Raw genomic sequence first — 20,881 nt, forward strand, 5'->3', positions numbered from 1 at the left:
ACGTCAACGAGGGCCCGCGCTTCTCCCCGGACCCCCTGATGGTCTCACGCATGGAGGACCTCCCGGTGGGCAGCCTGGTGGCCTCCCTCACTGCCACAGACCCAGACCTCCTGCAGAGGCAGAGCATCAGGTGAGGAGCAGAAGGAGGAGGAGGAGGAGGGGGAAGGGGAGGAGGGGAGGAAGGGGAGGGTGGGAGGAGGGGGGAGGAGGAGCAGGAGGAGGAGGAGGAGCAGGAGGAGGAGGGGAAGGGGGAGCGGGAGGAGGAGGGAGAGGACTGGGGTGGTGGAGAAGGGAGAGGGGGAGGAGGAGCAGGAGGGAGAGGACTGGGGTGGGGGAGGAGGGAGAGGGGGAGGAGGAGCAGGAGGGAGAGGACTGGGGTGGGGGAGGAGGGAGAGGGGAGGAGGAGCAGGAGGGAGAGGACTGGGGTGGAGGAGGAGGAGGTTTGGTTCTTCTGTTCTCAATACATTCCAGTAGACCCTCCATCCCAGAAAACCTCCAAGAAAACCTCCAAGTGGTCACTATTCCCAGACGAGGTTAGGAAAGGGCTGTGAGCTTTTTCATGTTGACAGAAATCCAATTCCAATTAGTGTGGTTCCTTATCCAGACCGCTGTATTAGTATTTATAGATTGTAATAATGGCCAGTGGGAGTTGATCTAAAACAACATTATGAGATGTAGAAGAAAACGCAGTTCTTAATAATATCCGATGTGAACATGCAATATGTTAAGAAATGGTTGAAAAAGATTGTTTTCATTTCTTATCGTCCGTTGAGAAAGTTCAGATCTGACCCCGGGTCACTTCCTGTCTGACAAAACAAAGCAAACCTCAATATATATGGTCTGACTCGTTATTTTGAGGTTTGCTTTGTTTTATATATATATAAAAATATATCATCGCGACGCGGAGGTGTCTTGCTTCACCCTGAAGGGTCTTATTTTCAATAATGACCGGCGACCTTCTATACATTATTCCGCTTATTACAAGGCTACTTGCCAAAACGGAAAAATAAGATCACAGGGTGTGTCTTTTTACAATAACCATTCTTAGTGTTGGTCAGCAGAGAAATAGTCTGCCAAAGGTCGCTTAGCAACTGAATACCCGGGGGTTGATAAGTTACCAGACTATTTGCGGAGTGAATAGTCTGTAAATCAGAGGCAAAAAATCCACTTTCCTTTACAGCGGTCAATATATGCTTAGCAACAGCGTTCTATGGCATTGAGAAGAGCCGTGTTATAAATATATATAACCCTATATAACCCAGGGACCCCCTAGGACCCCCTCAGTCCCCCTGGGACCCCCTCAGACCCTCTCATTCCCCCTAGGACCCACTCAGACCTCCTGAGACCCTCAGACCTCCTGCTCCCCACCTGGTGTTGTGTCTTTAACCTTCGGCTGAAGTCGGGCCTCACAATCCAGCCAGGAATAATATTGATCACCTCAGCGCCTCTAATTACCCTCACTTATCAACGCCTTAAGAATCAATGAGGAGCAATGAGCTGCCCCCAAAGACCTCTCTCTCACTCTCTCTCTCTCTCTCTCTCTCTCTCTCCCCCTCTCATTCTCTCTCTCTTTCGCTCCAACCAGCCTGATATCCTGTTGACCTGCAAACATCTCATCAAAGTCATGTTGTTCAGTTCAGGTTGATGCAAAAGCAGTGAGTTAAATATGCAGATATAAAATCTGTAACACTGAACCGCATGATCTCCTAGACTCTCTCCCCCCCTCTCTCCCTCTCCCTCTCTCTGTCTCTCTCTGTCTCTCTCTTTCTCTCTCTCTTTCTCTCTCTCTCTCTCTCTCTCTCTCTCTCTCTCTCTCTCTCTCTCTCTCTCTCTCTCTCTAATCATTTGAGTGTTTGGCTGTAGCTTTCCCCCCTCTCTCTGAGGGGCTTTCAGGGCTTTAGTCCTCCAGTCGTCATATGGAGACGAGGGTTTGGGAGAGTTTTTTTTTTTCGGTTAAATCTCCAGACTCGGGACTTTATTAAGAAGGCTTAGTGCCGCTCCGAGTCCTGCTGCTGAAGTTTGGACCAAAACAACATAAAAAGTGGAGTTAAAATTCTAAATGTAAGGTATGAAGATGTTTCCTCCTGGGTGAACCAGGTACACCGCAGAGGGGAGGGGCGGAGCAGAGCGGGGGGGGGGGGAAGGATGGTGACGTCTCTGCTGAGACAGAAGTGTGTGTGTGTGTGTGTGTGTGTTTCTGTGTTTGCTTGGTTGTATCATGCAGATCCACACTACACACTAAGCTGAGTACAGACCTCTGTGTGATAACACGTCCAGCTCCTGTGTGAGGCTGTGAGGCTGTGAGCCTGTGAGGCTGTGAGGGTGTGAGGGTGTGAGGCTGTGAGGGTGTGAGGCTGTGAGGCTGTGAGGGTGTGAGGCTGTGAGGCTGTGAGGCTGTGAGGGTGTGAGGCTGTGAGGCTGTGAGGCTGTGAGGCTGTGAGCCTGTGAGGCTGTGAGGGTGTGAGGCTGTGAGGCTGTGAGGCTGTGAGCCTGTGAGGCTGTGAGGGTGTGAGGGTGTGAGGCTGTGAGGGTGTGAGGCTGTGAGGCTGTGAGCCTGTGAGGCTGTGAGGGTGTGAGGCTGTGAGTCTGTGAGGCTGTGAGGGTGTGAGGCTGTGAGCCTCTGATCCGGTGTTCATCAGAGAGCAGCGAGGTCTTATGGAGAACAGGGGCAGGCTGGTATAGTGGTGAGGGGTTCCACTCCCAACCAGAGGCTCCTGGGCTCCGGCCCTGATGTCCAGCGTCCAGTTGTAGTCATCCTAGAGCCTCCCCGTTCCACTAGTCTGCTCTGTGATCTATAGTTAGTCCTGACTGAGGGGGGGGGGCGCCCCAGACATAAGCTGACAGCCTGTCAGATGAGACCACACCAGGGGACACACACCTGAGGAATTATCCTCCAGAGCGCCCAGTCGTCCTTCACACACACACACACGCACACACACACACGCACGCATGCACCAACGTTTCTACGAGTAAACAAATACAAGCAAATTACTGAGGGAAAAAGCCATTAACTGTAAACAAACGCAAGCATACAAACAGAGTGACACACACACTGACAGACGCACACACACACACACACACACACACACAAACACACAAACACACACAAACACACCTTCAAGTCCAACAGCCGTGTCAATGTGACAAATGATGGATGCATCTTGCAAATATGCTTCCTATCTCTCCACCTCCACACATCCCTCCTGGTCACTCCCTCTCTCTCTCTCGCTCTCCGTCTGTCTCTCCCTCCCCCCTCCCTCCAGCACTCTAGCTATCTTAGAAAACAATGGCTTCAAAGCTTGATGTTCTCTCTCTCACTCTCACTCTCTCTCTCTCTCTCTTGCCCTCTCTCTTATCTATATTTCTATGCTCCAGGTACGCGGTGCTCAGGGACCCAGCGGGGTGGCTCTATGTGTATCTCTATATCTATATTTCTATGCTCCAGGTACGCGGTGCTCAGGGACCCAGCGGGGTGGCTCTATGTGTATCTCTATATCTATATTTCTATGCTCCAGGTACGCGGTGCTCAGGGACCCAGCGGGGTGGCTCTATGTGTATCTCTATATCTATATTTCTATGCTCCAGGTACGCGGTGCTCAGGGACCCAGCGGGGTGGCTCTATGTGTATCTCTATATCTATATTTCTATGCTCCAGGTACGCGGTGCTCAGGGACCCAGCGGGGTGGCTCGCCGTGCACCCGGTCCGGGGGACGGTGAACACCACGACGGCCCTGGACCGAGAGTCGCCCCACGTCAGGAACAACCAGTACACCGCCGTATTCATCGCCACCGACAACGGTAAGCCACGCCCCCAACACACACGTGACAGGACTTTTAACGGCTTGTTTGTCCGGCGGTCCCTGGTGGTCCAGTCTACTCCCTTGTGGTCCGGTCTAGTCCTAATGGTCTGAGCATCTGGTCCAGTCTAGTCCTGGGGGTCTGAGCCTCTGGTCCGGTCTAGTGATCTGTGGGTTGTCATGAGGTGGGGGGTGTGTGTGTCTCAAGGGATACGTCAGACCAGATCCATCAGACCAGGTCCCACCAGACCAGGTCCCACCAGTGTTCTGTGTGTTCTGTGTGTTCTCAGCGTTCTCAGCGTTCTCAGCGTTCTGTGTGTTTAGTGTGTTCTCAGTGTTCTCAGTGTTTTGTGTGTTCTGTGTGGTCTCAGTGTTCTCAGTTTTCTCAGTGAGAGATGCTCATGTATAGAAATGTATTTAGAAATGCATGAATGGTGGACGGAACCCTATAAGTTCCCTTTAAACAGTGTTCTATGTTTAATTACCACCCTCCTCCATGTGTGAATGAGTCATTATTGAATGCGTATGCTACTTGTTTTCATCGTATTTTGTTGTAAGTTCCTCGTGTTATGAGCGTTGCTATGATTTAGTTCTGTTTTATTTATTTAATTACTGATCGCAAGAAGTGCAGTCGAGTTCCAATGTGCTGCTGATTCACCGTGATGGGAACCATTTATTATTATGGGATGTCTGCGCTGTCTGCTACCAGACACAGCGACCGCCGGTTAACCATCTGGGACCACCGGCTATCTAGATGGGTTATTATGGTCTGCCGAGCTCTACAGACAGAGAGGAGGAGGAAGAGGAGGAGGAAGATGGGGAGGAATTTGAGGAAGAGGCGAATCCAATTCACTGACAGATGATAGCAAAGTTCCTCAAACCTGGGCTGTACTGAAGATGAACTTTTTGAGATGTATTTTTAGGTTTAATGCGGTGATTTAATGTCACGCTGGGGTCTAATCTGCTGTATCTCCACCGTGCCTAACAGGACATGAATGTTTCATTTGATTTCTCGCTTATAGAGAGCTCTGAGATTTATCACCAGGGGGAGGAAGAGGAGGTGCAGGAGGAGGAGGGGAGGAGGATGAAGAGTAGGGGGAGGAGGAGGAGGATCAGGAGGAGGAGAAGGGAATGAGGGGAACTGTGATTAGGAGGAGTGTGAGGTGGAGGAGGATGAGTGTGAGGAGGAGTTGGAGAGGAGGAGGAGGAGTGAGATTAGGAGGAGTGTTAGGAGGAGCATTTTATAGTCAAGGAGTAGTTCTTTAGTGAGAAGGAGGATACAGGCCATTTGTTTGAGGAGATGTGAGGCATTGGGAGATAAAGCTGTTTGGTCCCTGAGGCCCTTAAAGAGACGGCATCATTACTGTCAGCCTGTGAGGCGTCTCTCTCTTAAAAACACAAACTCTTCTCTTCATCACATAAATGTCTGTACACTCTAACAGACGTTCTAACAGCGGGTTAGCCCTCACAGATCATGACCTCTGGACTGTATGGCGAGACCTACAACCATCAGAGCAGTGTGGTATCAGGGGTCGCCATCTTTGAGATTTAGGACAGTGCCTGAACGCGCTCCCATTGGACACTCCTCTGTAGAGTCATCGTATCAGACCCGACCCCTAGCAGATACACGGTTGTCGCTTACCCAGTCCAGGTCTGATGGAGTCTGAACGGGAGGAAGGTCAAACTCTGCTGAGATGAACAGTCAGACCTCTGAAGTCCTGATCACCACAAGTGTCCTACCTCCACCAAACCTTAAACAAGCCTCCACCAATCCTTAAACAAACCTCCACCAAACCTCCACCAAACCTTAACCAAACCTTAAAGGGGACATATTATGAAAACAACACTTTTCCTGAGATTTGGGGTGCTGTTTTCGGTCTCTGGTGCTCCCACAAGCATACAAACTTTGAGAAAAGTCTGTACATGATTTTTTTGAGTGAGATATGCATTTCTGAAAATACCCCGCCTACAGTTACCAAACGAGCGCGTCAGTTTCGGCGCCCCCTCCTACGTAGGAAGGGGGCACAGTTGAATATTACCTCCCACTTCCCCACTCACCTCCAATCAGAGCATAGCTAAGATTCTGTGGACCAGCGGACAAGCAGCTCCGGCGGGGGGAACTCGGCAGCAGCCCTGCAGCTAAGCTCCGGGAGTACAATCCCTTTCTCTGCCGGACTGCCGCCGAAGCTTTGGCGGCAGTCCGGAGGAGAAGATATGGAGGAGAAAGGGATTGTACTCCCGGAGCTGAGCTGCCAGACTGCCACCGAGCTACCCCCGCCGGACTGCCGTCAATGCCGTCCGGCCGCCGCCGAAGCTTTCGGCGGCAGTCCGGCAGCTCCGGCGGTGTACTCCGGGAGCTGAACTGCGGCCGAAGCTTTCCGGCTGCTCCGGCTGGTGTACTCCGGGAGCTGAACTGCCGCCGAAGCTGGCAGGTCCGGTGGGGGTAGGTCTCGGCGGCAGTCCAGCAGCTCCTGCGCGGGGAGCACGGCAGCAAGCCCGGCAGCTCAGCTCCCGGAGTACAATCCCTTTCTCCTCCATGTCGCAGTTCATTGACTTCAGAGAGTCAAGGCCAAAGTTCCTTTCCCCAAATTCCTCTCAACCATGGCCGAGTTATCCCCCACTACGAGTCTTTACTTGTTGTGGAAGTGCCAGACGTCAGCATGGGCGTCAGTTTGGTTTGAAATGTGCTGGGGACAGAGACGCATTCGGAAGTGCATTGTCAGAAGTGCTGGGTACAATGAGGATGCACTCTTTTTTCTCTCTTTCGTTCGGTAATGAAAGGTTCTGAAAGACAGAATACCTATGTAGCTAATTACTAAGGAATAAAATGTATACAAAATCTGTCTGGCACGTTTTATGAAGAAAACGTTTCCAAGAAGCATCGGACATATGACCCACTATGTTCTGCTCCATGTATCCAATGTTGACAACGTGACATGACATGGCTAAGCTAGCACTACAAAAGTCGTCAAGATTGAAAAAGAAAAAAATATTTGTTGCACAGCTGAACGCTATATCACATCATGAGCTGGCTGTTCTCAGTTCACAACACGCATGCCATCCAATCTAGCCTACATCAGGCATTCTGACCAAAACTCATGCACTCCCCCCCAGAATTATTCCAGAATTCAAGCAAACCAAGAATGAAAAAAAGTGGCTTTGTGTCAACAAGAGACTGACTCTAACGACTATCAATTGAAAGTTAAAACAGCCGACCACTTAAGTGCAAAAAACACAAAAAACCTTGCCACAGCACCAGCAAATCGTAAGAAATAAATATCGCGTCTTACCTTTATTTATGTGGCAGTGGTCTGCAGATGCATCCCGTGGTGTAGCCTACCACATCCATTTAGTTCAACAAGTTATCGTTTTGATACTGTCCATGGTACTAGCAACCTGCTCTGGTGCTTTTTACGTATGTATTCAGGCTAAAATGACTTGATTGTCTGATGCCTCATCATCCCAGCCAAAGAGTATTGGTATTATTAGTAATGGCTACTTACCAAAACGAAAAAATAACTTCACACAGTGTGTCTTTTTCCAATGTATTTATGTATTTGTTATAGTTCGCCAACGTCGTTGACGTTGCTTACCAACCGAATACGCTGGGGTTGATAAGTTACCGGACTGCGGAGTGATACAGATGACGTGAATCAGAGGCAAAAAATCCACTTTCCTTGAAGGCGGTCAAATATGCTGGATGTGAGCATTCCACTGCATTGAGAAGAGCCGTTTAATAAACAAAAATAATTGACAGCTGAACGGAAGGCCCATGCAAGTGAATGGAGCAGTCTACAGCATTGAGAAGAGCTGTGTAATAAGTAAGGGATAATGTATAGAACGCTGGTCATTATCGGGAAAATAAGCCCCGACAGGGCGAACAGGACACCGACGCGCAGTGGAGGTGTCTTGCTTCGCCCTGAAGGGGCTTGTTTTCGATAGTGACCGGCGACGTTCTCTACAATATCCTGCTTCTTACACGGCTACTTGCCAAAACGAAAAAATAACTTCACATGGTGTGTCTTTTTACAATTTATTTGTTACCAGCATTCGTAGTGTTGATCAGCAGAGAACTAGTCCACCAAAGACGTTGACGTCGCTTAGCAACCGAAGACGCTGGGGTTGACAAGTTACCGGACTACTTGCGGAGTGATACCAAAGACGTCATTAGAGGCAAAAAGTCTTTGATTTCCTTGTCAGCGGTCAATTATACTTAGCAACGTGAATTATCAAATATAATTCACCGCCGGAAGTTGTGAAGAGCCCATGCAAGTGAACGGAGCGTTCCAAGGCATCGAGAAGACCCGTGTAATAATCCATAATAATTCAACTCGAGCCCAGCGTCCCCAGCGGAATCGACGCGTATGGACGTCAGACGCAGTCTTTATGATTCATAATATCATCCGAGGCGCACATAGGTTCTGGCCGTGATATTATATATAATTATTATATTATTGTATAAATACCCCTATATAATATTCTTATTATTATATTATATTATATTATATGATATAGATATAGAGTTCCAGGAGTCCGCAAACGGCAACAATCCCTTCTCCTCCATGCTGTGGTTCAGTCTGACAGCTCATTGGTCAATGGGCAGCATCTCATTTGCATTAAAGCTACAGACACCAGAAAGAGCGCATTCTGAAGGGATTGAAACAGAGGGGAATAGCGGTAGGCAAGATTTTTTTTCCTAAAAGCTATTTCCAGCAAACAGCTTCAAAAACATGTTTTCTGGAACTCAAATACTGTGTTTACTTATTGGGAAAACACCATAATATGTCTCCTTTAACCAAACCTCCACCAAACCTTAAACAAACCGCCACCAAACCTCTACCAAACCTCCACCAAACCGCCACCAAACCTCCACCAAACCTCCACCAAACTTCCACCAAACCTTCTCAAAACCTTCACAAAACCCCCACCACACCTTCACCACATTTCAAACACTGGCTCTTCGCTCTCTTTGCGTACCCTTAATGGCCTCAGGGAGCGATGTCTTGGTCCTGCTCTGAGCAGGTGTCTCCGGTGAACAGCTCGTTAGAGGAGACACCAGATGTGAGCCTTGTGGATGATGTGATCAACTGGCTGTGATTATGTGATGCTTTATTTGAAGGTGTTGAGATATTGTTGGAACCGTTTAACAACTCGTTTTGCAGGCTATCCGTCCGAAGCTAATTCTAATTAGCTAATAAGTTAAGAATGTATTGTTTATTACATGTGACACTTTAATAAAGGCGCCTTCAGACAAGAGGTAGCGGTGGGAGCAGCAGTCCTGACGTCTGAGTGCCTTCATATGTACTGGTGTTGAGGACCGACCAGCCCTTAAGACTTCCTTATCTCCTTAAGACTCACCACACGCTGGGGAATAAGAAGAACACTAACCCTAACATCCGAGCATACAATTCCTTAAACAATGTAGAGATAAAACAGCAGAGCAGCCAACAGCCAATCAGGACATGAGCTGGGGGGACACTGGGCCCTGATTGGTCCAGAGGCTCCCAGGCTGTGCTCACCGCCGCCCCTTTCTGAATCAACCTCCATTAATCCAACATCAACACAGGAGATTAGTTTAACTTCAGCTGATTAATGGGGATACAATGACAATTAAATAGAAGAGAACTAATAATGTGTTTGTGTGTGTGTGTGTGTGTGTGTGTGCGTGCGTGCGTGCGTGCGTGTGTGTGTGTTCAGGCAGCCCCCCGGCGACAGGGACCGGCTCCCTGGTGGTCCACCTGGGAGACGTCAACGACCACGCCCCCTCCGTGTTCCCGGCGACAGTGCGCGTGTGTGAGGCCGCCCGGGAGGTGGGGCTGGTGGGGGGCCGGGACCGCGACCTGGACCCCAACGCCGGGCCCTTCAGGATAGAGCTGGGGGCCGCGGCCGGCCCGCCGGACACCTGGGAGGTCAGCAGGGTCAACGGTAGGGCACAAGCACACAGACACACACACACACACACACACACACACACACACACACACACACACACACACACACACACACACACACACACACACACATACACATACACATACACACAGGCACAGGCACACACAGGCACACGCACGCACACACAGACACACACACACACACATACACATACACGGGCACAGGCATACACGCGCACACACACATGGGCACGCACGCACACACACACGGGAACAGTCACAGGCACACACACACACACACACACATGAACCTTAACCCCGCCTTCTGCCTTACCTTTAGAACCTTAACTGTGTGTGTGTGTGTGTGTGTCTGTGTGTGTGTGTGTGTGTGTGTGTGCGGTCTCCAGCCACACACTCCCAGATCCTGATGCTCCAGCCCCTGAAGTCGGCCAACTACCGCGTCCCGCTGCTGATCACCGACTCCGGGGCCCCGCCCCTCTCCAGCAGCACCGAGCTCAGGGTCCAGGTCTGCGTCTGCAGGAAGAGCAGGATGATCTGTAGCTCCGCCCCCTCCCTGAGGGCCCGCCTCCTGCTGCTGGCCGCCACAACCTTGCTGTCCTGGACCGGTGAGTCTCCAGCCACCTCCATCAACACCACCTTCATGACCGCACCACCTTCACCTCAACCGCCACCACCTGCTCCTCAACCACCACCAGCTTAACCTCCGTCAACACCTCCAACACATTAACCTCCACCAACACCTGCAACACATTAACCTCCACCAACACCTCCAACACATTAACCTCCATCAACACCTCCAACACATTGACCTCCACCAACACCTCAACCTCCACCACAACCACCACCACCAATTTAACCTCCACCAACACCTCCAACACCTTAACCTCCACCAACACCTTAACCTCCACCACCACCACCCCCACCTTAACCTCCACCACCACCACCTTAACCTCCACCACCACCACCTTAACCTCCACCACCACCACCACCTTAACCTCCACCACCACCACCTTAACCTCCACCAACACCACCACCTTAACCTCCGACACACACACACACCCACATAACCACACAAACACACACACACATAACCACACAAACACACAGACATAACCACACACACACACATAGAAGCCCAGCTTACCTGGTGACATTGTAATAACAAATGAGTTTTTCATGACTAAAATAAAATGTGCACGCCTAGCGAAGATGCAATCTCATCTATAAATCTATTGTGTGATGCTCACATATTGGCTGGTGTGATATTACTGTGTTGTATTCAGTTAGCGTTAGTCAACATGCTAGCTGGAGGCTGAGACACTTATGAAAGAAATGAAAGGAGGAGAAATGGATTAGAGTTTAGAGTAACGCCAACCTATAATAACAGTAAGGTTGGCTGTATGGAGCAGAGACCACAGCGCCTCCCGTCGGCCGGCCACGGAACTGTAGGCGTTAGCATGCTAAGCTAAACGTCCTGACGGCTGGGTCACTGTGTATGTGTGCTTGTGAATGTGTGTGTGTGTGTGTGTGTGTGTGTGTGTGTGTGTGTGTGTGTATTCCCTCCTATGGGGGCTGTCATGGCTGACAGACACTCACGCTCTGGGGGAAGTGCTCAGCTTGTATTACCTATTGCTATAGTTTACAGTTTTTCTGTGGTCTTTGTAGTCCTAGATGTGGTACTTGTAGTTCTAGCTGTGCTACTTGTAGTTCTAGCTGTGCTACTTGTAGTTCCAGCTGTGGTTCTTGTAACTCTAGCTGTTGTACTTGTAGTTCTAGCTGTGGGTACTTGTAGCTCTAGCTGGTGTACTTGTAGTTACAGCTGTGGTACTTGTAGTTCTAGCTGTGATGTTTGTAGTTTTAGCTGTGGTACGTGTAGCTCTAGCTGTGGTACTTGTAGTTCTAGCTGTGATCTTTGTAGTTTTAGCTATGGTACTTGTAGCTCTTGCTGTTGTACTTGTAGTTCTAGCTGTGGTACTTGTAGTTCTAGCTGTGATCTTTGTAGTTCTAGCTGTGGTACTTGTAGCTCTGGCTGTTGTACTTGTAGTTACAGCTGTGGTACTTGTAGTTCTAGCTGTGATCTTTGTAGTTTTAGCTGTGGTACTTGTAGCTCTAGCTGTGGTACTTGTAGTTCTAGCTGTGATCTTTGTAGTTTTAGCTGTGGTACTTGTAGCTCTCGCTGTGATCTTTGTAGTTTTAGCTGTGGTACTTGTAGCTCTCGCTGTTGTACTTGTAGTTCTAGCTGTGGTACATGTAGTTCTAGCTGTGATCTTTGTAGTTCTAGCTGTGGTACTTGTAGCTCTAACTGTTATACTTGTAGTTCTAGCTGTGGTACATGTAGTTCTAGCTGTGATCTTTGTAGTTCTAGCTGTGGTACTTGTAGTTCTAGCTGTGATCTTTGTAGTTCTAGCTGTGGTACTTGTAGTTCCAGCTGTGATCTTTGTAGTTCTAGCTGTGGTACTTGTAGTTCTAGCTGTGATCTTTGTAGTTCTAGCTGTGGTACTTGTAGTTCTAGCTGTGATCTTTGTAGTTCTAGCTGTGGTACTTGTAGTTCTATCTGTGATCTTTGTAGTTTTAGCTGTGGTTCTTGTAGCTCTAGCTGTTGTACTTGTAGTTCTAGCTGTGGTACTTGTAGCTCTAGCTGTTGTACTTAAAGTTCTAGCTGTGATACTTGTAGTTCTCAGCAGGTTCCTGTGGTCCACTGTGGGTCCGGGCTTTCAGACCAGACCTGCAGACCTTCAGGGTAGAGGGGGTCCTCTCGGGGTATGGTTTCATCCGTTTAGCGGATGAAACACACACACACATACACACACACACACACACACACACACACACACACACACACACACACACAACACCCCCCCCCCCGCGCGCTCTTCAAACAGAGGCTAAACAGAGCCTTCCTCCGCTCGGTTTCCATGAGAGCAGAGACCGCTACAGAGAGCAGTGCTTTGATCTGCTCAGCGCTTTGGTTCTCAGCCCACGCTGTCGCTCTCCAACGGCTCCCAGCTCTCTGTTCACTAAACAACCACACAATGAATATACACTCACAATAATCCTTATGAACACAAACCTTTATTAGATTAGAGTTTACGCCACCCTACCCATCTCTCTGCCCCCCCCCCTCTCTCTCTCTCTCTCTCTCTCTCTCTCTCTTCATCTCTTCATCTCTTCTCCCTTTTCTCTCTCTCTTCATCTCTACTCCTCTCTCTCTGCTCTCTCCTCTCTTTAACCTCTCTCTTCCTCTCTCCACCTACTATATTTCTAGCTGTTCCTCTCTGGGTTGTGTGTGTGTGTGTGTGTGTGTGTGTGTGTGTGTGTGTGTGTGTTTGTGTGTGGGCTGCAGTGGTGAATTGATTACAGTAAGTTTTGTGTTTCCAGGGTACTGACTTCTCAGCCCAAGGGTCTGATCCCCTCACCACACACACACACACACACACACACACACACACACACACACACGCACACACACACACAAATAAAAACACACACACACACACACTTACCCGCTGTGCTCAGCTTGTATTTCCTATATCTATATTTTACAGTTTTTCTCAGTCGCTTTGGTACATTTCTCGAATCATCCTCGACATTTAAAAAAAAAACAGTAAGTGCATTTCTCAAAACAATTCGTACAAAAAGAAAAACATCATGGATTACCTGCAAAAGCCAGTCTCTTGCTCAAAATCCTTAGTTCATCTCTGAAAAGTAAATATCTGTGTCAATGAACATGTCAGTGCCATCAGAATGACAAGTCCTTCTGTCGTTTTGTGTATTCATAAGACAGTCAAATTGCATAGTCATGTTGTCATATGATAGTGTACTCTGGAGTGATGTTCTGATGTAAACTATGGCTAAAGTTTTGAAGACAATTATTGTAATTTACAAAAATTACACACTTAGAAATTACACACATATGTATGTGGGAGATTGAAAAGGTGACAAGACACTCTATATTGTATGGCCCAATAATTGGCATATGAGTAAGCACACCTTTCTGAGAGATAGCAACACCTATATTTATGTTCCTGCCCCATTGGCCTGGCACATCAACTGCACCTCTGTGGCCGAAGATATTTCAACCATGCCTTCTGTGTTTCGTTAGGTTGAAGCCAGCCTCATCTATGTAGATGAAGTTGTGCGGTGGTTCACTTGCCGTTCCATTATGCATTATATCCAGAAGACACAAAATAAGTTTTATGAAATACATGCATTTTCATTTTGGACAAGGTACAGTTATATCAAATGTATACAGCACATATTGCGTCTTATTTTCTAAATCCATAGAAAATGTGTAGAGGACTGTACTTACTGTACTGTATATCACTATACAATGTTACTGTTTACTGTGAGGAACAGTTACTGCATGCTCATACATGTTTTACCTGTACATACTGGTAGCGCAGCTCCTTCCCTCTTTCACAATTTCTTTCAAATGGAACATTGTACAGCTGCTTCAGATTACTGCAATTTGGTGTCTTTTCAGCACCCTGTCAATGGTTGAGATACTGTCTGTTTGTATGATTTCAAAGATGTTGTTGTTCTCTATAATGGCACTCTTTATATCCCTTAGTCTTATGGCAGTGTTTTCTACAACCATGGGGCAAATAGCCTCCTCCTGTTCTGGTGTAAAAAGGAGCCCTCAGCCAGCCCTGTGAAGTTGTCTTGCAGTCATATGTGGAAAAAATATAGTAATGCAAAACACAAAACTTAGTAAGATCAAATGTCACTGTATGAAGTATACTTACTGTATATTGTAAAATGCAAGTGGAATACTGTAATATTGTAGGAAGCATCACAGAAATTATACAGTACAGTGTTGTTAGATTACATACCTGTTCTGTTGACGAAAAGTCTGAATGATTGAGGACACAGTTGTTCTCCCAACATTTGGCTGCACCCTTCGACCAGCCTCGGCCATTGTAAGCCCATGATTGAGAATGTGGTCTACAAGTGTGGCTCTTATCTAATTAGGAACGCTCATATGTCCTTGGCCTCTCCTGCCTCTTCCTCATTTTTGCTTCCCAACTCCTCCGCCACGCAGCCTCACTCCTCTTCCTCTTCTTCTTCTCTGACTTTAACCCCGTCCAATTCATTGTCCTTCCTTTGTCAGACATTCTAACATTGTGTTGTGCTATATATATACTTGCCAGTTGATAGTTCATGAGATGCACCTTTGAGCTATTTCAGTAAACTAGTTGATTGTTGGTTGATCTAACGCTTCACACACATCCCTTCGTTAGAGAAAGTCAAGATTCACCTGGGAGCATTTTACCAATTCAGGACAGATTTTGAAAAAAGTCTAATGGGAATGCATAAAAAAATATGCTTGACATATTATGACAACTTGTTCAACCATTTTGCATGTAAAGACTTATGCAATGAACTAATGCCTAAATGTTGTGGGGGGTGAGACTATTCAACAGAGACCCGTTAACATACATTTTTATCAACATGACATAAGCAATTGATAATGTAGGAAAGAGCAGAGAATTGTACATTGTTACTCCGTCTACAGTGAGCGTCCTGGTCGTCACTTGTTCGCTGTGATTGATCCCCATCGATCAGTCTCAGAGGTAACCTTCTATGTCCTCTCTCTCTCTCTCTCTCTCTCTCTCTCTCTCTCTCTCTCTCTCTCTCTCTCTCTCTCTCTCTCTCTCTCTCTCTCTCCTCCGCTGCAGGTCTGTAGATTCTCCATCTCTTCTTCTGCCAAGCTGCCCCCGCCCCCAGGAACCAGGCTTACAGGAGAAGAAGGAGAGCTCAATCCTCCGTCCAGGAGTAATCCAGAACCCCCCCCCCCCCCCCCCCCCCCCCCACATTAGGTGATGTAGGTTCCTTCCTCCCCCTCCACCCCTCCCCCCCCACCCCCTCGTTGGGGGGGGAGGGGGGAGCTGTGGGGTCTGGATGTCTGGGGGGCACCAGCAGAACTCTACAGGAGATGAGAAAATAGGGGGTCTCTAGTGGTCTCCAGGTCTCTAGTGGTCTCTAGTGGTCTCCAGGGCTCTAGTGGTCTCTAGTGGTCTCCAGGTCTCTAGTGGTCTCCAGGTCTCTAGTGGTCTCCAGGTCTCTAGTGGTCTCTAGTGGTCTCCAGGTCTCTAGTGGTCTCCAGGTCTCTAGTGGTCTCCAGGTCTCTAGTGGTCTCTAGTGGTCTCCAGGTCTCTAGTGGTCTCCAGGTCTCTAGTGGTCTCTAGTGGTCTCCAGGTCTCTAGTGGTCTCCAGGTCTCTAGTGGTCTCTAGTGGTCTCCAGGTCTCTAGTGGTCTCCAGGTCTCTAGTGGTCTCCAGGTCTCTAGTGGTCTCTAGTGGTCTCCAGGTCTCTAGTGGTCTCTAGTGGTCTCCAGGTCTCTAGTGGTCTCTAGTGGTGTCCAGGTCTCTAGTGGTCTCTAGTGGTCTCCAGGTCTCTAGTGGTCTCTAGTGGTCTCCAGGTCTCTAGTGGTCTCTAGTGGTCTCCAGGTCTCTGCTGGTCTCTAGTGGTCTCTAGGGGTCTCTAGTGGTCTCCGTTGGTCTCTTCTGGTCTCAAGTGGTCTCTAGTGGTCTCCATTGGTCTCTAGTGGTCTCTAGTGGTCTCCGTTGGTCTCTAGTGGTCTCCGTTGGTCTCTGCTGGTCTCTAGTGATCTCCGTTGGTCTCTAGTGGTCTCTGGTGGTCTCCAGGTCTCTGTTGGTCTCTAGTGGTCTCTGGTGGTCTCTGCTGGTCTCTGCTGGTCTCTAGAGGTCTCTGTTGGTCTCTGGTGGTCTCAAGAGGGCTCAATTGGTCTCTGGTGGTCTCTAGGGGTCTCCGTTGGTCTCTGGTAGTTTCTAGGGGTCTCCAGGTCTCCGTTGGTCTCTAGGGGTCTCTGCTGGTCTCTGGTGGTCTCTAGGGGTCTCTATTGGTTTCTACTGGTCTCTAGAATCTCAGAAAAGATAAAAAAAGATTTCTGTAAACTTTTTTGCTTCTCTTTCTTTTTCCTTCTATTTTTGAGTTGTTATGGAGTGGATTAAACCGTATCTTTATAGTTATGACGTGAACCCAAAAGATAACGATACTGAATAAATATTTTATTTTAGACCATTTTAAAGAGATACTGTATGGATTAATTTATGTACTTTGATTGCAGGATCCAGCCCCCTGAATGAATATATAAAAAGTATAAAGTAAAGTAAAGAGAAGACTATCGGGCCTTGTTTGTTTTGCAGGGAGTTTGTGGATCTTAGTGCAGTGTTTTCTAATGCTGTCCATGTGTTAACTCTTTTGAACGTGCGTTCCTTCAGAATATGTGAATCTTGGCGCCTCAGTCCTGGGCTGTGTTGGAACTGGCTGAGGGTGCGCTCCCTGTGCACAGTGGACCCTGTACAGTGATAACTGCTCACTGTACAGGGGTATGGGGATCAACACCCTCATGAGCTCCAGAAGCCAGACTCTGTGGTGGGAACACAGGCTGTGACCACCGCATAACGGACTATGAAAGCGCTCTGCATCATGGGATATAGTGCTGAAGTATGCATCAGGTTTGCACTTATTGTGGGTATTAAGTAGTGCATGATGTCGAGCCCAAGTGAGCCAGATCCTACATAGCCTGGAGTTCTGGTTGTCTAACCTTTGACCTTTCCCCCCCTTGTCAGCCTCCATGTTGAGCCACAAGACACTGTACAGGACATGAAATGGACGTCTTTGTTGTGGTCGTGTTACTGTTTCTCTGGTGCTCTGAGGAAACAGAGAGTGGGTTTCTGTGGTCGACCCGATAAAGGGAAGAAAATGACATGTCTGTCTTTTGCACTAATTTAATAAAGGCGTTACTGAAAGAAAAACAAATGCTTTGGTTTGTCCGGCTGTGAAAATGTTTTTTTCTTCTTCTGCTACTACTGGAATCTGGAAACCTGCTGAGAGAAATGTTTGTGTGTGTGTGTGTGTGTGTGTATCTCTGTGTTGGTGTGTGACAGGCAGACAGTCAGGCAGATAGACAGACACCGGATTATTATTTTTTTGTCATAGCGTTTACTTTTAATAATTGATTTTCAGGATGTAAAGAGAATGTCAGAATATGACAGAAGATGCTTCTAGAATAAATTGCCCGCCAGAGCTTTTATTGACATTGGTGTCAAATTATTTTTATTCTCTCCTGCTGAACAGATTCGGTAGGCATTGCCCGAATACATTTTAACATTTACAAAATATTGTAGAACATTAAAAGATACTCATCAGTTATCCCAACCCCGCTGAGTAAGTGAACCTAAAGTCTACTTAATTAATTAAGCGAATGAAGGAGGGTCTTATTCTATTAACCATTATGATTGGATTAGAGAACGTGTCAATCCCAGTCTGATAGAGGAAATACTTTCAGTTTGTGTGTTTCTGACGTCTAAAATAAAGCTGCCTGGAGCTGGACTCTCCTTGACTTCAAGCTTTAATTCAAATATAAACCAAAAACCATCAGTGTGAATTAAACCTCTTATTGTCTTCTTCCCCAGAGTCACCGCCTCCATCCCAAAATAATGATCCTTTATACTCAGCCTCATCATCCCGCCCAGATATTTCATTAAAGCCAGATTAAAAGAGGTCGTTAATGAGAGCTAATGAGCGTCCTCTCTCCCGGTGTCAGGAGGTTAAGAACCGCCGTGCGCGCCCGGGGCGACAGCCCGGGATCAGTGATGAGGACACGCCGGTTCTATGTTATCCATCATCACACGCGTCCTCCAGCAAAGAACAGAGAACCGATCAGTGGGAACCAGAGGAGCGACCGCCCGGAGGTGTTCAGCCCCTCGGGGAGGAGGGAGTTCAGCCCCTCGGGGAGGAGGGAGTTCAGCCCCTCGGGGAGGAGGCGACACACGGGGTGACCCGGTGAGACGGGGGGCGGAGCCTCTGGACGACTGATTAAAGCTCTATCATTAAAGATGATTATTATGAGAGAGGGTGAAATTTACCCCTTAGACTCCCCCCGCCCCCCCTCCTCCTCTGACCGGGGGGAGGGGGTCACGGTTAGGGTCAGGGTGGGTTAGAGTTTGGGTCAGAGGGGGTCAGGGTTAGGGTCAGGGTGGGTTAGAGTTTGGGTCAGAGGGGGTCAGGGTTAGGGTCAGGGTGGGTTAGAGTTAGGGTCAGAGGGGGTCAGGGTTAGGGTCGATGCGGGGTTCAGGGTTAGGGTTTGGCTTCCTGAGAGGTAGGGGGTAACAACAGAGAGGAAGGGGGTAACAACAGAGAGGTAGGGGGTAACAACAGAGAGGTAGGGGGTAACAACAGAGAGGTAGGGGGTAACAACAGAGAGGTAGGGGGTAACAACAGAGAGATAGGATAACATCAGAGAGGTAGGGGGTAACAACAGAGGTAGGGGGTAACAACAGAGAGGTAGGGGGTAACAACAGAGAGGTAGGGGGTAACAACAGAGAGGTAGGGGGTAACAACAGAGAGATAGGATAACATCAGAGAGGTAGGGGGTAACAACAGAGGTAGGGGGTAACAACAGAGAGGTAGGGGGTAACAACAGAGAGGTAGGGGGTAACAACAGAGAGGTAGGGGGTAACAACAGAGAGGTAGGGGGTAACAACAGAGAGGTAGGGGGTAACAACAGAGAGGAAGGGGGTAACAACAGAGAGGAAGGGGGTAACAACAGAGAGGTAGGGGGTAACAACAGAGAGGTAGGGGGTAACAACAGAGAGGTAGGGGGTAACAACAGAGAGGTAGGGGGTAACAACAGAGGTAGGGGGTAACAACAGAGAGCTAGGGGGTAACAACAGAGAGGTAGGGGGTAACAACAGAGGTAGGGGGTAACAACAGAGAGCTAGGGGGTAACAACAGAGAGGTAGGGGGTAACAACAGAGAGGTAGGGGGTAACAACAGAGAGGTAGGGGGTAACAACAGAGAGGAAGGGGGTAACAACAGAGAGGAAGGGGGTAACAACAGAGAGGTAGGGGGTAACAACAGAGAGGTAGGGGGTAACAACAGAGAGGTAGGGGGTAACAACAGAGAGGTAGGGGGTAACAACAGAGAGGAAGGGGGTAACAACAGAGAGGAAGGGGGTAACAACAGAGAGGTAGGGGGTAACAACAGAGAGGAAGGGGGTAACAACAGAGAGGTAGGGGGTAACAACAGAGAGGTAGGGGGGTAACAACAGAGGTAGGGGGTAACAACAGAGAGCTAGGGGGTAACAACAGAGAGGTAGGGGGTAACAACAGAGAGGTAGGGGGGTAACAACAGAGGTAGGGGGTAACAACAGAGAGCTAGGGGGTAACAACAGAGGTAGGGGGTAACAACAGATAAGTAGGGGGTAACAGCAGAGGAAGGGGGTAACAACAGAGAGGTAGGGGGGTAACAACAGAGAGGAAGGGGGTAACAACAGAGCTAGGGGTAACAACAGAGGTAGGGGTTACTAGCATGCAGAGTTTACAGTGTTTATACATTATAATGTATAATAATATTCTAATATCCGTGCTGCCAGTCTGCCAGCGGCTGACGGCCTCCAGCTGTTTCCTACCCGGGGGGAGGAGGAGGAGCTCTTTGAAGGAGACAGCATGCTCAGGCCCTCTGCGCTGATCAGACCCACACATCACATCTTAACACACAACGTTTGTTCTTGTTACGGAGTTGAAGAAGCACGGCCTTAAAAAATTAATGTGTAAACGTAAGATTAACACTAGTCTTAATCTAACCCTGAATCACCCCCGACCCAGTGCGTGTGTGTGTGTGTGTGTGTGTGTGTGTGTGTGTGTGTGTGTGTGTGTGTGTGTTGGGAGGGCCCTCTTCTATAGGGTATGACAGGATGAACTGAGCAGTACAGCCATGATGCAGTGGTTATTCTTCCGTTCCTCTGGTCGTTCCTCCTCATCATTGTAATTCTCTTTCGTCTTCAGTGATTGCTGTTGAATTGATGGTCCTGAAGGCCTTCTGAGGCTCTGCTTCATTAACCTGCTCCACCCTGAGTGGTGTTCATCTCTGACAGCATGGCGACGCCTCCGTCTCAACACGCTCTGACCTTCAGAGAGGTCCACTCTCCGTTTGAACCCGGCTGACCGGCCCACGCAGGTCACTTTATAATTGGCTGTAAACCGGTTTGAGTTCTGGTTCGGAGCGCTTGAAAACAGGACGTGCTGCAGTGCTGAAACCATCACTAGACAACGATCACTACTCATTTATTTTCCTGAGAAAACATGCTGTCAACATGCTGTCCTCTAGAGCTGAAGAAAGAAACCATACAACACACACACACACA

General features: G+C 48.4%; 1 protein-coding gene across 1 annotated transcript in view; it reads left to right on the plus strand.

Annotated features, from left to right (window-relative positions):
- Positions 1-15,499, plus strand: part of cdh13 (cadherin 13, H-cadherin (heart)) — a 67,552-nt gene extending 52,053 nt beyond the window's left edge. The window contains exons 9-13 of the mRNA XM_079742824.1: positions 3-130; positions 3,656-3,798; positions 9,495-9,722; positions 10,096-10,314; positions 15,388-15,499. Coding sequence (XP_079598950.1) covers positions 3-130; positions 3,656-3,798; positions 9,495-9,722; positions 10,096-10,314; positions 15,388-15,395 — 726 coding nt within the window. The 3' untranslated portion in view covers positions 15,396-15,499. The remainder of the gene's footprint in view (positions 1-2; positions 131-3,655; positions 3,799-9,494; positions 9,723-10,095; positions 10,315-15,387) is intronic.
- Positions 15,500-20,881: the final 5,382 nt, after the last annotated feature.

This window comes from Pollachius pollachius (assembly GCF_949987615.1).
Source record: "Pollachius pollachius genome assembly, chromosome: 9".
NCBI lineage: Eukaryota > Metazoa > Chordata > Actinopteri > Gadiformes > Gadidae > Pollachius > Pollachius pollachius.